A 21,382-nucleotide genomic window follows, 5' to 3' on the forward strand; every position below is an offset into this window, starting at 1 on the left:
AGCAAAAAAAAAAAATGTCTAGAAGAAAGTCAAATTAAATTTTTATGAGCGTTGAAACTCATATTTTTACATTTGATATTCACTCAATTTCTCATGTAACGGTTTTCTTATTTTGTTGTAATTAAAAAACAAATGACTGTAGATACTTGAAAATTTCACTGAATGTTTATATTAGAATTTTTTATACACGGTAAAATTTTGAAAATAATTTGACTCTTTTTGAGCTGTTTACGGAACATTTAAAATTTTAATTTTTTTAGTTTTTTTTTCTATAAATAAAAATAAAATGTTATTGGTTAGGTCAAAAAGCGTGAAAATTTAATACAAGGCTCCTGATATATTGTTACAATAGCAATTGAAAAATATTAAAAATACATAGGCGCACATGCATTTAAAGTTCAAATTATGACAAAATTTATAAAATGTTCGACTTTTATAGCTTAGGATTGAAAATCTAAAACAATGTTCCACGTAAATATTTCCCAACAGTTATTTATTTTTTTCTCGTATACCTTTTCAGCACCCTTCTTTCGTTTTTACCAGCTTCACACATTATTTAAATTGCACAGTTCAATTAATTTTTTACACTAAACACACGTTTGTAAGTATTGTAACTAACTCGGTAACTCGTTTGTGTAAAAAAGTTCAAAATCAAAATACACATAAATAATGATAAAATAAGGTTATCAATATTATCACGCAACTAACTGAATTCTACCATACAATATAAAAAATAAATAATAAAATACCAATACCACAGATTTCTAAATAATACATTAGCATGAATTGGAGGGAAAATAGTGTAAATACCGAAATTCCTTCTATGAATTGCAATAGTTTAAGATATTAAACATAATACCTTCGTAGGTATTTGATTTTCTTAATATATATTATGCTTAAATTATAAAAATATAATTTGTTTTTGTAAATATATTATAATAATTATACCGGCCCTGCCGGCCCTCACAAGAACCGGCCCATCGGGAAGTTTCCCGATTTCCCGATAGGCCAATCCGCCCCTGGGTATGCCTACCTTGCAAATAGTTGGTTAAACAGTATAATACTTGTAGCAGTGGCGTAGATAGTTATGATTTGTTCCGGGATATATAATTTTTTTAATAAACGTCAGGTGGGGGATATATTATACACCACTATACACAGTATAATAATATATATTGAACATATTATTTAAGAATACAGTTTTTAATCTATAATACCCATTTATTATAATATAAAAGACATATATTACTGAATCATCGCTATTTCACAAAACTACCTATTATGAATTTGAAATTTGAAATTAAAACCGTGTCCATATATTTTTTGGTTACACTATAAACTACTAGTAGAAACCTCGTTCTAAATTATCAATGCATTTAGCTATGAAAATTGGATAATTTATAAATTTTAGTAATTTTTTATTGACATTTAAACAAAAAAAAAAAAATTCAAATGCTACTACCAACTTAAAGCTAGAGTTCTCCAAGGTAAGCGACCTTTCAACGTTTATTTGGCTGAAGTTCCTAAAATCGCAAAAACTATTATGGGCACCTATGCAGATCTTTCACTTGGAAATTGTGACCAAGTAGATACAATCAATTTTCTACAAACACATTTAAACTTAATTGATGAGTGATCCAATTGGAGAATTAAGATAAACCCAGATAAATAAATATAATATATATGTAGGAACTTTCCGTCTATTGTTGGCAATATAGGGTTTTAATTTTATATTCCAAAGCAGTATATTATTTATCTTAGTATTTCGGTACATGAAAATCGAATTTGGAGTGAGTAATTTATGAGTTATAATCATAAATATTCAAAGTTTTGATGAGTTGAGAAGTGGACAAACATTTCGCGGGGTAACCCCATACCACACCACTCCGCTCATCTAAACTTTAAATACTTATAAGTTAAAACTCATAAACTTCTTGGTAAAAATATTCTTCTTTGGAATTTAAAATTAGTCATTCAAACAAGTAAAAAACTTACAAAATTATAAGGATAAAAAATATTTAAAAATATAATTTTTTATAAGCAACTTGAAACTATGTAAAAAAATATTTTAAAAAAAAATTACATTTTTCGAAATATTGAGTGTTGTTTAATAAAAGAATTACCCGGTATATTAATAATATTAAATTATTTTCGGGAAAGTCCTTGGTATGGCGGTATCTCCAGCCGTCAGTCTGTCCGAGCCCCGAATTAATATTCAAATTACAGTGATCCTTTTATCATGAACTGTTCTTTACTTGGAAAAGTTTTAACTTCTCTGAAAATATTATTTTCACCTAATTTATTTAATGTCGAAAAAAAATTAATTTTTTTAAAAGAAATATAAGGTATTACATTAGTTTTATCATTTTATATTTTTTAAGTTTTCTTTAAATTTTTCACTTTAGTACTTTTTTCTCCATAAAGTAATTACATAGTGGTAAAAATATTGGGTGACTGGTGACTTCATGTTTCCACTTAAGATCTTAGTTAATAAGTATTATGTTTTATAAAATGAAATAAAATGTTTAAACTAATAATTAAAGCTAGGTATATTTTATTGATTTAACTTAGGTAATACAAATAATAATTATTAAAAATATACTTATTTGTACAAATACTACAGAAAAAAAATCATCATATAAAACAGTGAATAGTATTTTAATGTAAGAAATTTTTATTATATCATGTAACTAACGATTCTTTGAAAACTTTTCATTTACACATGAGCTGCTTGAACCTTCTGTATATCGTCATTATTTTCATCGCTGATTTTTTGTTTATTTATCATTTCTACTAACTCTTCTGTTGCGGATTTTTCTTCCCATACAGGCCTTGATAACATCTCAGAAGGAAACTGTGTAATGTTTAATGCAGGATCCTTGTTTGTAAAAGGACTCCAGACTCCTTGAATAGAAGGGCATTCTGTATGCCACATTTTTACATACCTCATAAGCGGTATACCAGATCGGGTGGTGTATAAATTTAACCACTTGACCATTTGTTGTGCAGTGAAATTGTGACAACTTATTACTTCCCGTTCACCATTCAAATATTCGGCGACAAATGAAGGTGACTTGTGACGACGAGGCTTCAAGTACAAAGCTGTACCTGGGTGATCTTGTGCAAAACTTACTAGATCTGTTTCGATGAAATCACGGATTCCACGACTAGATCCACTGCTTTTACAAAATCTTAATGTGACTCTTTTCAATTGACAGATATAACGTCCAATACCATTTTGAAGCGGAACTCTAGGAAAACCTCTTGGTGTAAAACGACTGCTCGACATGGTGATATGATTTATTCTTATTTGTTAATTTAAAAACTACAGGTTTTATGACTGGAGTTAAAACAATTACTGAAATTATTGAAAGTTTACCAGTCGCCTTAGCCCTGAATAGTGAATACTAAATACTAAATTTTATAAATACTAAACTCGTGTGCAGTACAACTGACTGCTGTGTGCACTGAGCTTATCTTTTATCACTGTGATATCTATTACCTACAACCACACTACAACCGAGTTGTTTATAAGGTTTATGTTATACGGTCTTGGGTTTGCCATCAGAATTTTATCTATGGTTTATTGTGATTTGGGTATAATCCACGATTTAAGATAGTATGGTTGCCCAACGAGCTATGATAAGACGGCATTGGATTTAAATCGGACCCCGGGCACTAGCACTTCTAGTGGACTATTTTATAATTTATAATATAATATGATCATTATACAGGGTCTTCCAAATTTCGGTCTTTTGTCACACGAAATTTGGAACACTCTGTATATATTTTTATTGTATATAGGTATAACATAACAATTTTTATTAGTTTTAATTTGAACCAATATGAGCGCTGTATGCGGGGGTCCCCGTAGATCACGTGACTTTTCGATTCAAACCGTATGCCGTGTGATAACATTTTTCTAATGGGTCGATGGGCAACCATACTATCTTAAATCGTGGTATAATCTATAAAGAACAGATAAGGAATAAAAAAAAATTGTTTTTTACTGTCTAGCCGCTAGCGTCTTGCGTCTAGCAACCGTCTACTGTTAACGTAGTTTTTTTTAAAAGTAATTTTCATAATACAGTTGACATTTTGAATGATAAATTTAACCTAGTGTAGTGTTATTTATTTTTTTGTTTTTACCATTTTTGAACAGTTTTTTTTTGTTCTTACTTGATCAAAATGGTTAGGATGTGCTCAATTCCACTTTGTAAAGGTGTTACATCAAAACAACATAATGTTAAACTACATAAGTAATCAATATCATATAATTATATAAATGCTTCAATTGTATTTTTATTAATAATTTTGGTATTTATTATAGGTTTGCAGCATCAGAAAAACTCAGACATACGTGGCTACATCGAATTAAGTCATACTATCCTAATTTTAAAATTAGTAACAGCAGTTTAGTGTGTAGTAAACATTTTTCTGAAATTGATTTTACTAAGAACGCTATGTCTGAAACATTTTCACTTCATAAAGATGCAGTACCCTCGTTGTTTGACGTCGATGAATGTGTGTTGGTTTTTAATGATAGTAAGTTATTGTGGTATTACTTATTACACATTATATTCCATTATGTTAGCTATATACTTTTAAATGTATATTATTAAATCTTTATAATTATTATAATTTACGTAGGTGAACTTAATGGTGGTTTTAATATTCCTATTCCATCTATTGTTGAAGTTATGGAAGTTAAACAAACAGAGATGAGTGATATTTCCAATATTTCTGGACGATCAAACATTGATGTATTAAAATCTACACAAAGTTTGGATTTTCAAGTACTAGAAAATCCAAAAAGTATGCGGAATGCCACGAATAACGCCATGTAATTAATATTATTATTTATTTTTAATTATTTAGTTTTTATACTCTTTATTAGTTTAATAATTGTTATTATTTAAAACAATATTTTTACGAATGTGTTGTACAGGGAAAGAAAAATATTATTTGGTGATTTCAAAGCTGATGATTTGAATACTCCAAGAAAGCTTAAACAATATTGGGATGTATCTCAACAAATTGTAAGCAAACACAAATATAAAATAAAAATGTTACATAATAAGAATGCTTGGTTAACAAAGAGGATTCAAAATTTATGCCAAACGATTAAACATCTGAAAGAAGAGAAGACAATTTTTGATAACTGTTTATGTCCTTAAGGTTAGTGCCAATGCCAAAAGTAAAATAAATCAGAAATCACATAAGTTCATTGTACATAGGTGGTTCTTTAGTTAATAGATTATTGACATATTTTTTTATTTAAAAAAAATGAATGAAATTGAAAATAAATAATTAAATGCTACATATTTAATCGACTGTATCAAAACATTTTGGAGACCATTCTTGTATAAAATGTATTTACAAAACAAAATACTTATCCAATCGTGATAAATTCTTATATCTAATAACTGAGCACTAGAACTGAGTAGTTTCATAAGTCCTGATTAAAGGATCAATTATTGATTATTAAGGATTGTTAAGAAATAATGCCTAAACCTAAAACTAAAAATTGGATGTTGCCACTTTTGACTATATTGGTATACATTTTTCAAGGACCCTCGGGGTGTCCATAATACTTTTAAAATTTATCAAAAAATCTTTTTATTTTAGGAATGATTTTAGAAATTTTAAGATAATCAAAATGCGATAATCATGGTTTGGGTGAAATATTATTCTTAGGATGGTACAACGGACTATAATATAATGGACTAGAAACAACATGATGGGCTGGCCTACCATGGTGGTGGAAATGCTACAAATCCTTGAGAAGGTAAAGCAATAGCATTTAAAATGATGTATAATATTATAATTGTAACATTGATACATTGAGTATTGACACATTGACCGTTGTCTCAAAAAAGCTCTTGTGGATATTTATAGATTTATATTATACCCACGATTTAAGATACTATTTTATAGTTTGTTTCTATAGCTTATAACATGTTTCAGGTGCTGGATCAAACTTATGTGCCGGCATTGTCCAAAAAAATAGTATAAAATATGTTGAAGATTTTAATTTCAAAAGACTTATTACCTGTAACTACTGATATGATGAAAAGATATGTGTTTTTACTGTTCCTAATAATAATAAATATGCTTTCAAGTTGCAGTCTCGCTGAATAACAAAAGTTATTCATATTTAACCAGCATATCAAGCAGGAAGTAGCTGTCCAACAGTTAATTAATAAGTATGTATAAAAAAAATGTTGAAAAAGTTATTCTGTTGAAATCATGAATCAATAATATGATATTTTATTGTCACAAACACCATGAAAAAATTAAATTTTTTTAAACACTAACTTTACTACATACAAAAATTGGTTTTTAATCATACAAGTTACTATGAACAGTAGCAAGTATATATAATAATATAGGGGAACAGAGTGGCCAGCAGACTAAGGCGTCTGTTGTGACATGCATCGATGTCGGTTTAATCCCGGCTATGGGTGGCATTTTTCTTCGGGCAGTCACAGTGTCCGGAGAGAAAAGCCCCCATCCTCCACCCGGGTATGGCAGATACCTACGGGTACCCACTTAAAAATTTTGCCAAATACAAATGCTCACCGTTCCAAACCCTACTACCACAGTATAGAGAGTAATTACTAGAGTATATTTACTTTTTATACTGTGATACACCCTACAAACAGCTAATGGCCATATGGCAGGCTTAAGGATCAATAAAAAAAAAAAAAAAAAAAAATAATAATATAGTACAATACTATAATGCATTGTTGTAAACAGGGCTAGGATTTATATGCAATAAAAAATTGTAAAAATATGCAAAAATATGCATTTAATTTTTTATAAGATAAACACTAAAATATAGTTACAAAAAAAATATTTATTTATTAAAATACATCAGATAGGCTGTTTGTCTTAAAATTATATAATTTAGAAATAAAATGTATAATTCACATTAACTATGTGCATGTTACATGAAATAAAATTTATATTTGACAAAAAAACCAAGTTTTACGAAATATACTTTAAAATATGCATTTTTTACATTCTTATAATCGAAATATGCAATAATATGCAAAATAAAAATACCACCATTTATCTCATCATGAGGTGATTCGTGGACATTACTGACAAAATCAATAATCAGAAGTAGCAAAAAAAACATGCTGTTGCATATAAATCCTAGCTCTGGTTATAATCTATTAATCTATACGTCATAATTGAAGCTCAATGAGGTTTTAAATAATTTCATATAATTAACACTAACATTATAGCATTAATGTTCTGATTAAGTAAATTCTATATTATAATATCAAAACAATATTTGAAGTGTTTAAAGAAATAATTAAGACTTAGAATATAATATTAACTCTAGGAATAAACATTTGTTTTTGTTAAAAATTCAATAAACATATAGTTATCATTTTCTTATTATATAAATTTATATATTTTTTTTTTAGTACTAATATCCAGCCCCAATACACGATCTCGAAAAGATTGTGATAACGCATTACTAGAGGATTTATTGAATGATCTTGGTATTCATGGAAAAAATCAACTGGACGATCGCCAGTTTTATGAAAATTGTGATGTCATTGAGAATTCTCAGTGATAACTACAAAATCAGTGAGATTTATCAAGATTCCAAATCTATACTGTAGTGTTTGTTAGAAAGAATATCTAGAAAGAACAACAACTCTCTTCTCATCAAATTTAGATGATGTTAAATGAAAAAAATAATTGCACGATTAAGTAAAACTGCATATTAGCGCAAGTGGCTACAACTTCACCAAGATGTTGGAATAATGGATGGGATGTTTGCAGTTCATACTCGGAGAAGATCCTCTAACAGAAAACACATGAACATTTTTTAACCCAAATTGAACGATGCACTCTTTTGATAAAATAAGTTAAAAATATTGAAAAAAAGTTTTAAATATTAATTTGCTGGAATAAACAGATACATATTATATTTTTTTTTTATTTAACTTAAAAAAACATCAACAACAAAAATTATTATTTTTTGATTTTAAATCATAGTATATAATATAAAAGTTGGCTAGGTATATAAAGTTAACAATCTTAACAAAATAATAATCATAAATTCATAGTAATGTTGATTAAATATTTTATACAATAAATGTAGTAATACGATTGTACAGCTATGTTTGCTAAATGTTATTATATAACTCTGTTTTCATATTATTTTTTTTTTAATTGATTATTCATAAATATTTTTTATATGATTTAAAAAGGGTTATTATAGGTTGTGGAGGTAATTACCCGCGGCTCAATTACGTTTAACAAGTGATTGCACTGAGGTGATTACTTTTTAGCCATTCGGAACTTGCGTGTTAACCTTGTATGGCCTATCCGGAGACTAATAAACAGATAATAAAAGAATAGGTTTTACAATATTATATTCAGTGATAAATCAAATACAAAAAAGAGCATTGATTTATTTATAGCAGATATGACGAAGTAACTACTAAATTTACAATAATGTTGTCGGTAATAACGGTCTAATAACTTTTATATTTAATATAACTTTATTTATCTGAAGAAAACTCATTGGTGGAACAAACTGTTCTTCACTTGGCTCCTGGTAAATTTACTACTAATTTACTATTTACTACTTATCTATTATAAGTTATGTATCCTACATTTTTTGTATCCTCCATTTGCATAAACAACCAAAATATTAACAGTTTCAATGAGGCTTATAACATAATTTACTAGATCATCTAACATCAAATGGAATTAAAATACACTTTATAACAAAACTTCTGCCACTACTAGAAATATACTAGATTATATTTTGTTGTATTATACTCAATGTAGGTACAGATAATATAGCGCTCATAATAAATAACCGAGTTTATTGTAAAACTGTATGAACATTTAAATTGTAATAAATAGATTGACAATAATTGTATGTATTGATAACTAAGTAGTAAGTATAACACAAATAGAAAGATACCTAATACATACGTACAATTAATACTCTTAAAATATTACATAAAATTACTCAACAGCTAAAGTTAATATAACTTATAGGAACCTAAATTAAGAAATATTAAGATACATTTCAAGCTATTACAAATACCTAAGTACTTACTAAATTCATTTTATTTTTAAGCATATTAGTTGTTTCATAATATAAAAAAAATGTATTGTAACTTCACTTCTTCATGCGTTCTGTTCCCAAGTAAGGTTTTAATACGTCTTCAATATCCAAAGCATGTACTTGCATACCTTCTCGAAGGCACTTTTGATATTGATCAAATTTTTGGGCACACCTTTTGTCATCATAATCGCCTTTCATATAACATTCAGTGAACCAAGAACTGAAACATTTTTGATATTCATCTTTTATTTTGTTGCAGGGCAAATGAAAGCTATCCATTTCGATTTATATTTTACTATAAATTAATTTGCGATTTAAATATAATAAAATCCACTTGACCAGATTGGTAAGAAGTATTAACTAATAATTATAATTTATCATTTAAAGACTGTTCGAGTACCGACTACCGACTGTTATGAATTGCGAATAAGTTAATTTTAAATAATAATAAATTCCGACATCGCCTCTACTATTTTTATGTAGGTACTGTATACAGATTAGCGACATCCAGTGTTAAGTTACTGAACTTAACTACATCATTATTTAATAATTATAACAGATATTTTTAGTTTCAAAGTTTATCAATAAAATAACAAAATATTTAATATCAATTATTAATAGCACCGAACTACTGTAGTAAAATAAGTATCAAGCAATCAGTTGAAGCCAATAACAATTAGCCAGTAGTTAACTACCGTGCGTACTGCGTTGAGTACAGACTATATAAAATTATAGTGACTACGACAGTCTATCGAACAATGATTATTGATTATAGTCATCAAGTCATGAGAACATAAAAATATAAAAATAATGATTAAAGTAATCACATAATAGTGATATAGACATTAGACATATTATCCCACATTCACACGATCTTTTACTGACTGTGGTAGTGTGGTCTATCCACATTATGGTCATCAAACGCAGAATTGCAGAGATCAGATATTATACAGGAATACAGAATACATTTTATTCAACGCAGTGGGATTGCTATTTGCTGCTGCAGTCCTCCAGCACATCATATCCATAATCATTTGCGTTACCTGATGTTATCATTCATCACGATAACGTAAACATGTATGTTTCTGATAAGGAAAAATAGTCAAGAATTTGTTTTCTGTTCCATGACGAAATACATTGTTCAATCGTTTCATCCACCGTGGTTGTTCGACGAATAAAAAACAACATATACAATTTTAAACAACATAACCTGAAAGAAATCTACCACTATTCGGTTCTTTTACTTTCACGTACACGTTTTCGCGAGTGTGTTCCCTAGGACGTTTTTTTTTTTTAAAAACCTGAACCTAAAGTAAGTACAACTTTTTCATATTGTTCGAATTAAACGAATACTGTTATTCACCATAAGGTTTGTATCGTTTTGGTGTTTATTCGCGTTTCGGATCGTTCGTGATCCCTCGTAGTCAGTACTCAAAATCCAACCATACATTGGATCTGCGTTTCGTTATAGTTCTACCTACCTATCTTTCTTTCTTTATTGATTAAACCACTATCCAGACAGTATTTATCGTTTGCGAACTGGACGTCGTCGTGCCACAGAATTTTCGGTTCGTAAAGCGAATGTCTTGTGGGTGTTGGAATTAGGTTGACCAAATCAAACGTCGTCGACGATTCTGCGACGGCGATAGCATTAAGGCTCTATGTAGGTCCACATCGTCGTTTCAATGCTATTGACTATTGCAAGTGTCCGGCCTGTGAACGAGTTGACCGAAACGCTCGGCGATTCATCATGACGAGTGGAATGTCTTTTGTTTAGATTTGTGTTAAATTTACACCTCATGATCGTTCTGTTTGATTCTATATCTTCCCCACTTTGAAGCCTTGTTTAATATTTTATTTATCTATTTACAAAATGCACTGATGACACTATACCGCCCCAGACTGAATATCATGTTGAAGGTTTGGTCTGAGCATTCATTATGTTAAATAAAATAATGTGTTTTGAGTACCTACTAAAATAACATAATAAGGCATATTTTGTTTTAGTTAAATAATTTACGTTTATTATATAGAATTCAAATTAACATTTGAAGTACTAACATGTTTTTCTTAGTTTATCCCCTGTTGAATTGTTTGGGTTCCTCTACATATTTTTTTTCGTTTCAGATAATCAAATATGACCAACTCAAAAGGTTATAGGCATGGAACTAGGGACTTGTTTTCCAGAAGATTCCGTAGACATGGAGTCATTCCTTTGTCAACATACATGAAAGTGTATAAGGTCGGCGATCGAGTTGATATCAAGGTAAACAATTTATTGAATTATAGGTAATGGGTATTTAGTACAATTGAAATTGTTATGTTTTTGCTTAATCAATGTGTTTAATTTTTAGGGAAATGGAGCAGTACAAAAGGGTATGCCTTACAAAGTCTATCACGGTAAAACAGGACGAGTATTCAATGTATCTAAACACGCTCTTGGAGTAATTGTTAATAAAAGAGTCCGCAACCGTATTATTGCTAAGAGGTAAACAATTTTTTTAAAGTTTAGTCCCCTCTTACATTTTATAAACACAAACGTTTTTGTTTAATGTTTGCTAAATGTAATTTTGGAAAAGTATTTTGGTTTCTATTCCTCGATGAATCACTATATTTAATATAATTTGCACTTTAAAACACAATAATTAACTTTTAAATCAAATTATTTCATGATGATTTTTTACCGCCCCAGACTGAATATCATGTTGAAGGGTTGATCTGAGTTATTATAAATTAAAGAATTTCTTTAACTATACTAGGTAGGTTAAACTTACATCGCATAATCTATTTAAAAAATACCTTATATTTTTGTTGACTATTGAGATAAAATCTATCTATGCCATAGAGGCACATACATTTCTTAACATTTTATGATGACATTATACCGCCCCAGTCTGAAACTAATGCTGAAGGTTTGATCTGAATGTCAATTTAAATTGTGCTCTTAAAATTATAAATGTAAAGAATGTTTAGTACAAGCATTGTGTATGTGTTTATAAAATTAAACTTATACCTACTAATAATTATTAAAAAAAATAAAATATAATTTGATGACTTTATACCGCCTCAGGCTGAATCTCCTGTTGAAGGTTTGATCTGAGTAGTTCTAAGACAAAAATGTTTGTTACCTAATTTCTTATTTTAATAACTATATTATATTGTGATACAGTCTATTTAAGCTATTGAGGAACAACTAAATTCTGAACATTTTATGATGACATTATACCGCCCCAGTCTGAAACTCATGTTGAAGGTTTGATCTGAATGTCAATTTTAAGTTTTCCTCTAAAAATTATAAAGAATTGAAAAGAATGTTAGATACAAGGATCGCTTATGTGTTTCTACATTAATATTAAGAAATGTGAATTTAATGAAATATGATGACTTTATACCGCCCCAGACTGAATCTCGTGTTGAAGGTTTGATCTGAGTAGTTATTTATTTCAAGGCTTTTATTTAGTACCTATTAAGATTAAATCTATTTAAGCCATAGAGGACCATGTAAAATTCTGAACATTTCATGATGACATTATACCGCCCCAGTCTGAAACTCATGCTGAAGGTTTGATCTGAATGTCAATAATGTATAATTTTTAATTTAACTTTCCCTCTAAAAATTGTAAATGTTCGTGAAGATAGTTTAATACAAACATTGTGTATATGTTAATAAATTAATGCTTATAATTATTATTAAAAAATGAAAAGTATAATACGAAGACTTTATACCGCCCCAGACTGAATTTCATGTTGAAGGTTTGATCTGAGTAGGTATTCAATTCAAGATTTTAATTTATTATCTTTTTTTAAATGGATTTTAAATAATCGATTGACTTATTAAAATAAAATCTTATCTGAGCCATAGAGGACCATGTAAAATTCTGAACATTTTATGATGACATTATACCGCCCCAGTCTGAAACTCATGCTGAAGGTTTGATCTGAATATTTTTCTCTAAAAATTGTGTATAGTAAATATATAATATATATATATAACAATAATGTATAATTTTTAATTGAAGTTACTCTCTTAAAATTATAAATGTTCATGAAATTTGTTTAATACAAGAATTGTGTATATGTTTATAAAATAATGCTTATAATTATTATTATTAAAAAATGAAAATTTAATATGATGACTTTATACCGCCCCAGACTGAATCTCTTGTTGAAGGTTTAATCTGAATATTTTTCTCTAAAAATGTATAAGTACCTACTTTACTGAATTATAATGTATGTGTTAATAAAACAATGCTTTAATTAAATAAAAAAAAAAAATAATAATATAAAAGTTTAATATGATGACCTTATACCGCCCCAGACTGAATCTTGTGCTGAAGGTTTGATCTGAATGTACTTAATTTTACCTCTAACAAGTTAATGATATACTAGATGATATATTATGTTTATAAAAAGTGAAGTATGTGTTAGGTGTTTTTTTTTTTTTATATTTAGCAATCATTTAAACCATAGAACCTTAACAATAAAATTATATCAAATAGGCAATTTTACATAATCATTTGTTTAACTATAAATAATTTTAAGATTAAATAGTTAGTTAAGTTGTTAAGTAACATTAATTTATGTTGATTGGAAGTTTAAGTTAGAAAATGTTACCTTTCATTTTATGTATTATAATATATATGTATGATATAGGTAATTATATATTATTGACTTGTAAAACAATGCATACGGGTCACACATCATCTTAAGTATAAATATATAACATGATGACATTATACCGCCCCAGACTGAACATCATGTTGAAGGTTTGATCTGAGTAACTATCAATATTGTGACATTTATTTTTGTATGTTAATTAATAATGTAAGTTAACTGTGTAAATTAATATATACACAATATTTGGCAATGAATTATATGATTCTAGATTGATGATTCTATTAATAATAAGTTAGTTTTATTAAGTTTAGTTTAGTCACTAATAGTCTATATACTATTGAGTTTTATTCTGTTAAATAATTAGAATATAATAAAATAAGTAGATTCTGGGAATTATTTTTATGTATAATTTAAATAAGGTATCCAAAGTTGTTGCTGCTTGGGTTCTGTTGACATTAGGTAACTGGGTAAACTTAACATTTCTCTACAATTTAATATTATCCATCACATTAAATGAGGTAATGACATGTTTCTTAAGTTTGGAATAAGTGGGATCTAATACTGAACAAATAGTGATGACATTATACCGCCCCAGACTGAATGCTATGTTGAAGGTTTGATCTGAATATTTGTCTAATTGATATATTATAAATTACAATATTATGCACCTAATAATAATAAAAACATAATAATATTGGTATAAATCAAATATCAATTGTAATGTAATGCATAATATGATGATTTTATACCGCCCCAGACTGAAAGTCATGTTGAAGGTTTGATCTGAGCATTCTTCTATATTACAATATTGTATTATTAATACGGATTAAGCATATTATTTTAAATAATGTATTGCAATATGAAATTAATATATATTAATTATATTTTATCTATCATACTATTGTTTCTACCATACTAAGCTTAGTGTTATATTGTAAGTTAAATGTGATTAAAATTTGTCCATAGTACAACCTTCTACTGTATTCATTGTTATGATGATTATATACCGCCCCAGACTGAATTTCATGTTGAAGGTTTAATCTGAACATATTTGTATGCTAAATTTTGATAAAAGTAAAAATGTGTGATTGAAAAAGATATTATCTTAACGTATTTATGTAATTTTATAATTGATAATAAGTAATAACTAATAACGCTGAAAGAATATTTTAGTTTAATGTCTTAAACTTAAGATAAGCAATGATAATAATTAATATGTATGTATAGTGTATACATTTTTAAAAATAAGGCATAAATATACGCCATTGCTCAAAAATGTACCTATATTGTTTTCAATTTTCCATTCTTAATTGTCTCTGAGCAGCTAGTCTGCATATTCTCAATTCGCTCCTTATAGGGTTGATCACAAAAAATTATATTGTTTTGTTCTTTCAGTTTGATTTACAAAATATTTTTTGATATATAACATGTTATACTTTGAAAAATAATATAAATTATAGCTTTTATATTTAACTGTATAATGTTAATTCAACCCAACAAAATATAATAATTGTTTTAATACTATTAGAATTAAGTTCTCGATGTAAATAATACTTGTATCCCAATAGCCTTTGTCGCCCAGATGAATACTTTTCTTGTAATGCATCTCATAGTTTTGTAGGTTTCACCATAAATAGGAAATTACTTACAGTAGATATCTCATATATCCAAAATTGTCATGGTTGATAAATGTTAGTAATAATGAATATCTGAATCTATACATCAGATACTTGAAATAAATATATTATATTAAAAATTACCTAACTATTATATAAACAATGATAAAATAGATTTGTTTAATTTTTTAGAATTAACATTCGTATTGAACACGTCAATCCATCAAAATGTCGAGATGATTTCTTGAGACGTGTAAAAGAAAATGAAGAAAAGGTGGCCGATGCTAAAAAGAAGGGAATCCGAGTGTGCCTTAAACGCAAAGTGAGTTAAAAAGTTAATTTTCCAATAAAGATTTACTTAACAGTGTTTAGATAATACAATTTATTTTTATTTTTTATTAATTAACCAGTGGAAACATTGGCCATTTGGTGATCATTTTCAATAGGTTTTATTTTAACTTTGGGTAGGGTAGGGTACGATTTGTTAGAACATTTGTGTGTGTAATGTGGCAAGGATTTTTCACTAGAACCCGGATGGTCTTCCATCTGGGAACTAGTGGCACTGACTGATGCTTGACTTAAGAACACATTTTTGTGACTGAATACAATCACCGCGCCCACAAGGCCACATTTATTTTATCGTGATGTAGGTATTGCTTTTATTGAACATTTTTAGATTTTGAATGTAATAATGAAGCTGCTATTAGTTTAACCTATTTCTTGTGTACCTATTTGTATTTTTTTATTATAATTGTGCCATATGTGCTTTAATAGTTCTGTGATTTAGATTCTAAATACAATACATTTTCATAAGATATTTATGATTTTTAGCTTGATAACTATAAATTTGCCTTGATGTTCTTGAATGTTAATATAATTTGATTGTAAATTGATAAAAGGCAATTTGAAAGAAATGCGATATGTAAATTTTTTGTATATTTATACCTATTTATGGAAATATATGTAGGCCAAAATTAATAAAAGTTAACTAACAGTAAGTAAAACGATAAAGATAAAAAAAAAATCAGAGTGCATTATTTTGGTACAAAAACTAATTCAAATTTCTAATATAATATCATTTTAAGTATTTTAGAAAATAGAAATAAGTAGGTTCCCAACTATTAAAAAAAGATTTTTCTTGATAATGTAGAATTAATTATTCACAATAAACCAATTTTTAAATTATAGTATTATTCATTCATTAATAATTTATTTAGCATTTATATAAATACATGAATGAGTGAATACTTTGAACTTTTTTTTTAAAAATAACCTTGTTAATTAATAATTATCGACCAAGTGATTTTGAAAATTCTACAACAATTATTTTCATTTCAATTTTTAAATTTAAATCACACATTTTATAAAAGGTAGAAATTAAAAATTGAAACCGAATAAATTTCGGTGTAGGTAGGTACGTTTTTATAGATTAATTTAAACTGAATATTATTTAAATAAACTGTAACGATAAGTAGCTAACAATCGTAAAATTATTGGTGAGATTTATTTGCTGAGAAATAATTTATCTACGTTATTGTTTTATATTTTTATACTATAGATTAATAGTTTCAAAAGCAATGTGTTTAAATTTAATTTCATCAGATCTTTTCCATGAAGCTATATTTATATTGTATAGACTTTATAGACAAAAGGATACAAATGTAATTGGTATAGTACTATGGTCATAAATGTAACACTCAATAAATACAATAATGGTTTTTTTTCTGTTCCTCGCGATTTTTTATGCAAATGATCGCGAAGTTATAAGTATACCATTTACATTTTTATGAACATAGATACTAACATTTTATTAAAATATCGTTATGATTAATATGTATTTAATTTGTTCAATTTGTTTTCAGCCTCAAGGACCCCGACCAGGTCACATAGTAAGAGGAACGGATCCAATCAGTTTAGCTCCTCTACCTTATGAATTCATTGCTTAATTGCTGTTTTAAATATAAATGTCGATTTAAACACATTTTATCGTTTTTTTTTTCAATTATTAAATTCTTGTTTGACACTTCCTATTAATAATGTTTCGTTGGTCCGTGTAAACAAATCCTCCTCTCCTAAAACCATCTGAAAGGATTCCGGCATTGAAAAGCATCACTAAGCCGACTTCGGTTCCATTCAACTTTTATCCCTGTAGTTAAATCCTTTCCCAGTTTCCCTACAAACCGAGATTTCTCTCGTTATCGTGTAAAACTGTCGAGATGTAACATGTAACATGAAATCGTGTACATGGCGAACGATGCGCTATTATGCAGGATTCTTTACAAACATAGCAGTGCAGACGTACTCTAAAGTTGCAAAACATTTTTTTGCTCTTTATATACGTGTTGCTGGTAAAATCTGTTTAGGATTTTACGCGTTTTAATCATCATCTCGTGTGATTTTTTTTATTTGTACACGATTCTCGTGATATACGTTCGTTTTGAGCGGTCGCAATTTAATTATTCCGTTTAAAAACCGTCTGTTTTTTAGCCTTCACGTCTAACTCGTCAATTATTATTATTAGACGTGAAATCGATTTGGTTTGTTTGTGGTTAGATTCCCGGCTACAAATTGACACGTTATTAGTAAGTGTTATAATTAAAATGTATTCGTCATTAAAATTAGTGAATTTATTTAAAGTTGTCAAAGAACAACATTTCGCAACCCCCGATTTATATTAGATAACGCCTATAGCATACATAATAATATCTATCTTCATTCTTGAATTCTTCAGTGTTTAAAAGAAATAGTGTCTGGATGGATATTTGATATAAACGATGATTGATGATAAAAGATCGATGTAAAAAACACAAGACGCACCTAAAAACTTTTTAGATTCAAATAACAGCGTCAGAAACTTGAATAGTTCAAGTTTTATCCAAAAATTGTTTTTGGAGAAAAGTTTTTCTTATACCCATGTAAAATGACCAAAAATTAAGATATTGAAAAGAATGTTGTGTAATAATAAATTACATTTTAATTAATATTTCAATGTGATCAGATTTATCTGCTATTTATCTATTTATTTTAATACAAAGTGTTAACCATCTAATTTGATAAGATTGGTGGTCGGAATGTATTTAGATTGCGTTGTTATGAATATGGCTTTGGTGTAATAATTAATTATTTCAAAATTGTAAATATATAACAACAATATACATATATATATATATATATATTTGGGTATAATTAAATTGAAATAGAAGTAATAACTAATAACGATATTAAAATATAATATATCATTATATTATAATGAATGAAAAATAGATACTCTGTTTACACTTTAAAAAAGTAAAAACAATATATTACTTCTATCGAAATTATCTTATCAGTGTTCTATTTTTATTAGTTTGTACAAAGGAATAAGTGTGTTATCAAACTTAAATTAAATTTGGATAGGTTATAATTATTTAGGTTTTTCTATTCAAATTTTTTTTTTGCTTTCGTTTTTCAAGGCAATCGTTAATTACAATCTACAGAAGTTTAAAATTATTTTAATGAAGAAACGGAAATAACGGTTATTTGACTAATTGTGGCTCGTGCATTAAATGTTTTATTGTGTTAGTATTTATTTTTTCATTTTATTCACATCATAAAGTGTACTACTAATGTTAAAAGCATTTTAAGAAAATCGCAATTGTTTTATGGTTGACAAACAATATAATTAGATTGTCGTTTATTGTTGCTAAAGAAATTCCATATTTATTAATGATGTGTTGCAAGTTAATCAGACTGTAACTAAGAAATAAAATTGTGTCCAAAAAGAGTAAGTAGGTTAACAAACACAATATGGCATAAATGAGTTTGAAGTAAAACGAAGTTTTATAAGTCAATTTTCTTGTTATTTTGTGTCTGATAAATGAGCAAGCAACAGTGCCACTTAAAACTAATTTAACTATAATAAGACAGGTACACTAAAAGTTTTAGTAACATGAAACAAAAATAAATGGGCTTAATATTTTTTTTTTTTAATATTCAATTTGACTGAAAAATAAATTACAGGGAAATTTAAAATAAAAGATTTTATATTTTAATTTTTTTTTTCATATAAAAATGGAACAATTTAATTTTATTAACGACTGGCGGAAATTACAAGTAATAGGCTATAAATATGTATAGTAAATTACCGAAATCTGAATCCCTGTGTTTATTTTTTGTTTTACCCATTTATTTTATGTTTGTAGAAAAATAGTTTTGTGTTATTGAGTTATTTTAATTTTTTATTAGCTTTTACCGTTATAAACCTGTGTTATAAAATCTAAGTTGTATATATTATATGTTACGACCAATGCGTGCCATCGTAATCATTATGATATGCGTATTGCGTTGGTATTGCAAAAATGCAAACTGTCTAGTAACATTTCCATCAGTAACTGGGAAGTCATGAGTTTCCGTGATCACAATATTCACATATTTTCACATGGAATGTTGACAACGTAGTTATGCAAATTTCGGGATAAAGTCATGCGTTCGTGGATTTTCGATTTATAATTTGGTGAACGTGATAAACAGAAAATCCCTAGACTTACGAATGCGGGTAGGGGTTAAGTGGTTTTAATTGAGTATATTAAGTTTTATCCGGTATAGAGCTGTAATATCCTTTGTTAAGACTTCCGGCCGAGTGAGTAATTAGGATAAGCTTAGATTGTGGGCTTTTTTGCTTATTTCTTATTATGGGGACAATTTGTATGATAATATTCTATTTTGGTCACGATACATACATAATTCCGGCTGTATTTGCATATTAATCGTGTTACAGCTGATATTTAATTTATTTACTTCAAATTCAAAATTTTTAATTTTGATCATAATTTTCATACAATTATATCTTATTAGGTATTTAGACTTTAGAGCACCGATTAATCATGCCTATTTACACCAATAAAGAATTATATTTGTTTTTATACCGATTAAAAAATAAAAATATCAATCTTATATTTTCATAATAGGTAGGTATTACCAAGCCTGGGCAAGTTAATGATAATTTTTAACTGAGTTAAGTTAAGTTAATGTAAAACATTTTAACTCAGTTAATTGTTAAAAGTTAACCTAATTTTGTTTTCAACTCAGTTAAGTTAAAAGTTATATGAACATTTTCAATGAACTTATTAACTTAAGTTATTTTTTTCTTTATAATATCTTTATAAATATCCAGTAATATGGTTTAAATAATAAAAATCATAAGTAGTATTGAACACAGGAAATAGCCAATAGCTTTTCTATACATGGGTACTGAATTAATAGAATTATGAAGTAGGTACGAAAAAAATACAAAATTGAAAATGTCAAAACAAATACAACCTTTTGATTTATTAATACACTAATACAGATAAGTACTATACATTTTTTTTAAATTATTGAATTAAAATAACATGGTATTTAAGAATGTACTTAATTTTAAACTTTGAATACCTTTTCAGGATACCTACTAAAAGTCTAAAACTTTTAGAGAATTTAGCCAACTTTATACTTCAGTTTATTACTATTTATATTTATAAATATTTATTTAAGAAATTGATTTAACTATATTTGTAAATATAATAAATGGTTATGTAATATCAATAATAATATTAGATTCTGAGTGGAACGATGAATGTATTGATTTTACAATGATGTGTGTTTTTTTATTTTTTTTTTATTTTTTTTGTGTCTGTGTACACGATAAGTAGTCGAAATAATGCTACGATTTTCAACTTCAGTATCTTGTTCGATCAGAAAGTGAATATCGTTGGTGCATTGGAGAGGTCAAAATTTAAATTTCCCAGTAGTTTTCAAAAGCGCCGGGAAAAACAAAAGAAAAATTAAGGAAAAACGGGAATTTTTACGCAAAATCGATTTTTCACAAAATTTAATTTGGTTTTTGGTGTAACTTTAAAAAAAATGACCGTAGGTACATGAAATTTTGACTGAATGTTTATCTTAGCATTTTCTATACACCATAAAATTTTCAAAATATTTTGAGCTCTTTACGGACATTTTCATTTTCCATTTTTTTAAAATTTTTTTTCTAAAAATTCTATTTGTTGGATAAAAAAGCTTGAAAATT

The 21,382-nt window shown here is 27.4% G+C and overlaps 4 protein-coding genes and 2 non-coding genes across 8 annotated transcripts; 4 read left to right on the top strand and 2 right to left on the bottom strand.

The window, feature by feature from the left end:
• Positions 1 to 2,353: 2,353 nt before the first annotated feature.
• LOC100163722 (39S ribosomal protein L43, mitochondrial) lies at positions 2,354 to 3,469 on the bottom strand. Its single transcript, XM_001952196.5, has one exon. The coding sequence runs from the start codon at positions 3,287 to 3,289 to the stop codon at positions 2,717 to 2,719; it is 573 nt and encodes a 190-aa protein (XP_001952231.1). The 5' UTR covers positions 3,290 to 3,469; the 3' UTR covers positions 2,354 to 2,716.
• A 523-nt stretch (positions 3,470 to 3,992) lies between these two features.
• On the top strand, positions 3,993 to 7,949 carry LOC103308103. 2 transcript variants are annotated; one of them, XM_008180844.3, is made up of 7 exons: positions 3,993 to 4,259; positions 4,331 to 4,545; positions 4,651 to 4,843; positions 4,949 to 5,178; positions 5,629 to 5,788; positions 5,968 to 6,206; positions 7,440 to 7,949. In XM_008180844.3, the coding sequence occupies exons 1-4, from the start codon at positions 4,189 to 4,191 to the stop codon at positions 5,175 to 5,177; spliced, it is 708 nt and encodes a 235-aa protein (XP_008179066.1). In that variant the 5' UTR covers positions 3,993 to 4,188; the 3' UTR covers position 5,178; positions 5,629 to 5,788; positions 5,968 to 6,206; positions 7,440 to 7,949. The 2 variants fall into 2 exon arrangements, with proteins under 2 accessions (XP_008179066.1, XP_016657005.1); XM_016801516.2 differs by having other exon boundaries at positions 4,949 to 5,039.
• A 469-nt stretch (positions 7,950 to 8,418) lies between these two features.
• On the bottom strand, positions 8,419 to 10,089 carry LOC103308097 (TP53-regulated inhibitor of apoptosis 1). Its single transcript, XM_008180839.3, has one exon. The coding sequence runs from the start codon at positions 9,383 to 9,385 to the stop codon at positions 9,161 to 9,163; it is 225 nt and encodes a 74-aa protein (XP_008179061.1). The 5' UTR covers positions 9,386 to 10,089; the 3' UTR covers positions 8,419 to 9,160.
• Positions 10,090 to 10,301: 212 nt separating this feature from the next.
• On the top strand, positions 10,302 to 17,320 carry LOC100165759 (60S ribosomal protein L21-like). Of its 2 annotated transcripts, none has more exons than XM_008180732.1 (5): positions 10,302 to 10,475; positions 11,234 to 11,372; positions 11,461 to 11,594; positions 15,532 to 15,661; positions 17,202 to 17,320. In XM_008180732.1, exons 2-5 carry the CDS (start codon positions 11,244 to 11,246, stop codon positions 17,283 to 17,285), a joined length of 477 nt encoding a protein of 158 aa, XP_008178954.1. In that variant the 5' UTR covers positions 10,302 to 10,475; positions 11,234 to 11,243; the 3' UTR covers positions 17,286 to 17,320. The 2 variants fall into 2 exon arrangements, with proteins under 2 accessions (XP_008178954.1, NP_001155672.1); NM_001162200.2 differs by having other exon boundaries at positions 10,333 to 10,418.
• On the top strand, positions 11,768 to 11,834 carry LOC115034361. The gene has a single exon (XR_003839726.1). It is a non-coding gene; the product is annotated as a small nucleolar RNA SNORD31 (small nucleolar RNA).
• On the top strand, positions 12,989 to 13,054 carry LOC115034362. The gene has a single exon (XR_003839727.1). It is a non-coding gene; the product is annotated as a small nucleolar RNA SNORD31 (small nucleolar RNA).
• Positions 17,321 to 21,382: the final 4,062 nt, after the last annotated feature.

This window comes from Acyrthosiphon pisum, chromosome A2 (genome assembly GCF_005508785.2).
Source record: "Acyrthosiphon pisum isolate AL4f chromosome A2, pea_aphid_22Mar2018_4r6ur, whole genome shotgun sequence".
NCBI lineage: Eukaryota > Metazoa > Arthropoda > Insecta > Hemiptera > Aphididae > Acyrthosiphon > Acyrthosiphon pisum.